The 6,035-nt window shown below is 39.8% G+C and overlaps 1 protein-coding gene across 1 annotated transcript; it reads right to left on the reverse strand.

Annotated features, from left to right (window-relative positions):
* Positions 1-946: 946 nt before the first annotated feature.
* Positions 947-2,261, reverse strand: CCSER1 (coiled-coil serine-rich protein 1; the record flags this gene model as incomplete). The annotated part of the gene is made up of 1 exon (XM_010086319.1): positions 947-2,261. A coding segment is annotated over exon 1 (1,315 nt), but the record flags the coding sequence as incomplete, so codon positions are not given.
* Positions 2,262-6,035: the final 3,774 nt, after the last annotated feature.

The raw sequence follows: 6,035 nt of genomic DNA on the forward strand, positions 1-6,035 counted from the left end.
ATCAGGCACAATTTTCCCTTGGTAAAGCTCTGTTGGCTGTCACCAACCACCTGCTTGTTCTCCATGTGCCTTATAAATGCAGTCTTGTTAACTCTCTCTAATTCTGGCCCACCAGATACAGCCTCAGGATCATGCAAGAAAGCACCAGTCTTCAGGTTGGTCTGAGAAAATAAACAGATGGAGATGAATGTCTTCTGACAAGTGTTCTCCACTAAAGGGCCTGGTGCCTTTACTCATCTGCATGTCTATGGACTGGCATTTCTGGGCATGGCCTTTCCACATTATCTTGTTAATATTTCCCAATTCCTTTTCATAAACTAAAGATCTAGTGTGAAATTTAGATGGTAATTAACTCTCTCCGTTTAATAGATTACATAATGAGAACTTGTACAATGTTATTTCAGATGGCAGCAGAAATAGGATCTTTCATACTCTGCCACCAAAATATAGCTACTCTATAACATCAGCTGAACAGAGCAAGCAAGAATCAGGAAATCTTGAAACCCAGATGAATATAAGATGAATTGTATTATTTTTCATAACCAGCCTAAAAGAAGGTTTATTTCTCTGGCAATGTTTCCATCTCAAACAATGCAATCCTTTGGCTCAAGTCCAAAACAGGCGTGCCTCAAAAATCCCAGCTTCAGCCTTCAACAAGAGGTAAGAATCAATACTCTCTCTCTTCATTCATTTTCTACCACAGGAAAACACAGTTATGACCATCACTGAGGAGTGTTACCAAACTGTAAAACATAAACTCAAGAAATCACAGACTTTTTGTTTAATTCCTATGATTTTGGGAGGAGAGCACAATTCATACCTTTTGAACTGCTGAGCTAGCACTAGCAACTCTGCAAAAACACTTTATGACCAAACAATTCTTACAGAAGAACTGAGGACAAAAAAATCCCATCAAACCCAACAACGAGAAGACCACAAGACATACCTTTAGAACGGTTTGTTTCATAACCCTGTTGCATTTTAAAGGACTGACGTTCAGAACATGGAACAATCTTAGACTCCATTACAGAAAGTGTCTCTCTCGTGTGCTTGGACGGCGTGCTTTCATGTCTGTCCCCACTCAACTCCTGTGCCTTTGGGGAGAGCATCACCGGTTCTTCTCTATGTTGTAACGCACAGGTTTTTAAACATGCATTTGCCAAGTTAATTTCTCCTATGTGCCTGGCATCGTTAATATGGAGTTCATTGGCTGGTAACAATACTTTTGTTTGATTAGCTGCCGAGCTTTTGAGTAAGGTTTTAGATTCTATGCTACACGAGCTTGCGTGATTCACAGGAGAGGCACCAGCAGAATGGTCAGTACTTTCCACAATATCCGTTTCCCTCGTAGGAGCAGCAGCAGGATTAAAGAAGACCTGAGAGGTAGAGACATTGTGGCCAAAATCCTCTGCAAGCAGCACCCCAGTCCCGCTGCTGGGCAGAGCATCAACCTCTGAAACAGAATCCTCCGTCAGGGCGACAAAGTCAGAGGGGGTCTGGGCAGCCGTGAGGTCAGCCGAGAGCAGCGGGGACTGCAAGGAGCTTCCCATGCACTCGGTAGTCTCCGCCGAACACGGAGGAGAGGACTTGGTGATCACAGGTTCACTTTCCACGTATGATTTATCCTCCAGCAAGCACCCAGACTGCTGCACTGAGGAAACTGACTGACTCTCCGGAACTGGTTTGGAAAATTTGTAGTGCGATGAGAAAGATTTCGGGAGAAGTTTTCGCGTGGATTGCTTGACAGAGTATCGGCTCTGATCCTCTGCAAAGCCTGAATCATCACCCTCATTCTTCCCAGAGCTGATGCAATTTATAAAGACATTCTTATTAGCTGAGGGCTCCTTTCCCTTTTCAAAATCATCTGTCAAAGACCTTGTTATCTTCTTGCTACGTGAGCTGCCAAAGCTAACTGAATGCCTTCCTCTGCTTTTAATGTGTTCCTCTAAGCTCAGTTTTTGAAAAGTGCTGAGAGAGGACTGGGCACCATTTGAGATGTTAACATTTTGACTAGCCGCATCAGGCTTCTGCTCACTCCCTTTCCTGTTATGGAAGCTAATGGAAGGAGTGCGGAAAATACTCCGGCGCTTGCCTGTGCTCCCTGAGCTGGAGTTGGTGCTGGAGGGCGAGGAAGTGTGGACACCAATGGCATTAGCAGAAGAAGGCGAGGAAGGAAGGGAGTCGTGTCTCCGGCTAATACTTCTCCTGAATATTGGTAACCGAGATACTAGAGTCGATCGTCTGGATCCTGAGTCCCCCATCAGGACACGAAGTCTCCGTGGCTCTTCACAGCCAATAACCTAATCTGGGATGAAGGAGAAAAAAAAAAAAAATGATAAATGATTCAGTCTCAAAGCTCACTTGAACAGGCTTTAGGTCAGCTAAAATACATGAGATGCCAACATCAATTTTTCACACATCTGCAAGTTTTTGCATATGCATTACTGAAGATTTTTAGAATTTGAAAGTGATGTTCAACAGACAGCACTGAAAACCCAGCAGCTGAGCAAAGATGTGGCTCAAAACATTCCGCAAATGAGAGCTACAGCGTTATATATGATATACTACACAATGCAGAGCACACTGGGTAACAGTATAAAATCTATGTGCCAAAAGATAGACAACCATATCACCCCAGTATCCTTGTTTCTCCCAGTTCTTGGGACAAGTCTTCTTATAAACTTTAAGCTCTCTTAGAAGACACTTCAATTTTCATGATCTGGGTAGAACAAATAAATGTTCAGAAAGTGTTCCTAAATACTCAGATTTTTGCAAGAAAGGATTTGCAAGAGGATTTAAATTTTCCAATCTTCACTGAACCTTCAGGTGGATTTTTAATCCTTTATGTGCTCCTGCTAAAGACTGTATCTATCACCTCACAGCAGAGAAGACACTGGCATCACAGCCAAGCTAAAATATGCATCACCAAAAATTCTTCTGAAGAACCTGCAAGTTCTAAAAATTTACTGTCAAAATATGTGACCATGTTTCTAGATTTTAACTTTAATGTTTCCTCTGAATACTTCTCTGAAATCCTCTTGTAGCCTAGTTGCTTATAATTAGCTATTTTTGCAATTTTTTGAAATTAGTGAAAAGTGTTTCATACACAGACACTTGGCATTTTTTATAAATATTTAAGCAGTAAAAACTTATTTTGATCAGCGCAGCAGATGCAGTAGAAGAAAATTCATCTTTATGAAATATATACCAGTCCTAGCTGTTTTTTGTTCTCATTATAATAAACTACCACAGTGAGAGAGGGGACCACAGAGGGAGCAATAAAAACATGTGATATATAATCACAAGAACAAGAAAGGCTGTAGGTTTAATGGCCGACTGCAACTTTGTGAGCTGCAGTTGTTCAGCACACAGAAATAAAAATCTAAACAATGTTGGTACATCAAGTGCAAAACCAAATTCATTCATCTAATAAGCAATTCAATATGCATTATGCAGCTACAACAAATATCTGTGAACAATCTATTTATAGAGTATATATACACACATATAAAAATAAAAATGAGAACAGAATATTTAAGTAGTAATAAAACTACATATATATTACTGTGAAACAGAGGGTAACAAGTAAGTTCAGAGACTACTTCTGACTAGATATTCAACTGTACCTTCTGCGTTAACACTGATTTTTTTAAAAAGCTGGTACAGCTCCAGTCTGAACATGCATTGCCAAGCAGCCACAATATTCACAAGCACCAGGAATCAATAAGCAATTTTTCAGTTTAAGATGAGAGAAACAGCAGGGGAACAGTCACTAATTCCTCCAAGTCATTGGTGATCTCTGATGACAAGCTAAAACCCAACCTAGACAATGCCCAGGTCCTGAGATTAAAACCTAAATTTGAATTCAGCCTGATTGGGGCAGAACTGATGGGACAGGCACACACACAGGTTATCAGAATAACTTTACATCCACCAAACCAACTGATGCGCAGCTGGCTGTCCCATTTCACAGCCACGTAAGGTAGTTTGCATTTACATCACTGTACGAGCAAAAACAGAGGCACCAGCACAGAGAAGCGGAGGCCTCGTGAACCCACACAGGGGCTGACGTTACACCAGCTTGTCCAGCTGTCCACAATCCAGCCTACTGAAAATGGGCTTTGAAAGCCCCTCTCCACCCTCCCCGTACTAACCGCTCTCCTTTCTTTAACCACTTCCAGACCTATTGTGTTGGGAGTTTTTTTGCTTATGTGAACATGTCCTTGCAGGCACGCTGATATGTATGGATATGCACATACATACAACACAAGATTGTTTAGAGATTGTGAGGGTTCTTCCTTGTATTTTAAGGAGACGTCATAACTGCTGAAAAATACTTTAGAACACCGTTTTACAACCGCAGTAGATGAGCAAAATATTTTTAAAATACATTAAATTGCTAGAGGCATTTTATGCTCAGACAAAACATTTGCTCCCATCATTCTCTCTCCTGCCCATACCTTAATTGTCAGTTCACTGGAGAACAAAACATCCTGGTTTAAAATTATTAAATTCTCTGAGCTGAGAGCAGAAGGAAGCAGAAAACTAAACAGAAAACACATACTGTAACTTTTGCTAGAAATACCAAGGTTGTGTCTAAACAATAACACAGATCATTCCTATTATTCCTAACAACCGCCCTGTGAATATACAGAGTTAGCTTTCCAGGTGGTAACAATTTTTAATAGAATACATTGCCTCTAACTGCAGATAACAAAATGACATTTATTCATTCATTCTTCCTTCCTTGCCTCTTGAAGGAAGCACACAAATAAACTGTCAACATTTCTGTTATTGCCCAAGCAGCAGAAATCCTCTCCCATAAAATATGAATTATAATATACTGCTCTTTCTGGTCTCCAAAAGCTACCAGAGGACATTTCTCATAACACACACATCCATGTACACACACATGTATATATGCATATATGAATGCTTATGCGCATACAGAGTTTACATACATTGAATAATGTGGATATTTTATTAATATTTTGAATATTATTTGCATATGCTGTTATTCTTTTTACATATATTTTTTTTTTCAGTGTAAAAGTGCAAAAGTTTAGCACTGAGTTCATCTGACAATTCTACCTGCAACACAGGAAAAAATAATACGTATTTCAAGATACTAATAACATCAGATATGAAATAAAGTCTCTCATTTTTTCGCTTATTGCAGAGGAGTTGTAAACTTCTCTGTGTGTCCTCTTATGAACAAAATAGGAGACATTTCCTTTCAGTCTCCACATTTAACTCGTCCTTACCACTTTACAGCAGTAACCCTTACGAAGTGAAATTCACTCCAGCTACACATTCTCTACGAAACCACTGATTTTCTGTATCTGACATCCTCATCCCTACCAGCATCATTCTTAAAATCTGCAACAGAGGCAAAAGCAAACAGCAGAGAAAGACACCTTTGCAACGGTATCATGCCATCCCAGATGACTCAAATTTAAACTGGACAATTCCGATCGTATACAGTCAAGCTATGACCTAATACAAAGCTCCATGCATCTTAAAAGAAATTACTGGGCTTTTAGAATACTAGCAAGAAGTCAAGGAAAGAAGAAGGATCAAGGAAAAGTGAGTATACACTAAGGTTTTCAATTAGATCAGACTCCTTGTTCAGGACAAAACATCATTATCAAATAACCTGAACAGTCAAAAAACAGTCTACACAGCATTCCGCACAGAGGTCTGTATCTTGGTCAAATACACAAACCATTACTTTGCAACACTTTTTAACTCTAAAATCCAGTTACTGGGGACAATGAAGTGTTTACTCCGTGTTGCTGTAGACAGACATTCAAATTTTGCTTCTTATCAAATGGATTTTCGATGCACATTTTTACACCTGTTATTACACAAGGCAAAGTTTCATAAACTGAAGGAAAATAAGTATTTTCAAAACATTTAGTTGCAGCCAGAGTAATGGTGGATTATTTCAGGATCTGTTCTTCCTCGAGAGCTTGGGTACAGCTCACAGTTTCTGAGTGCCTGTGCTGAAGCCAATGCAAATGAGAAACAGGCAA

Source organism: Pterocles gutturalis, unplaced genomic scaffold, assembly GCF_000699245.1.
Source record: "Pterocles gutturalis isolate BGI_N339 unplaced genomic scaffold, ASM69924v1 scaffold54036, whole genome shotgun sequence".
Lineage (NCBI taxonomy): Eukaryota > Metazoa > Chordata > Aves > Pterocliformes > Pteroclidae > Pterocles > Pterocles gutturalis.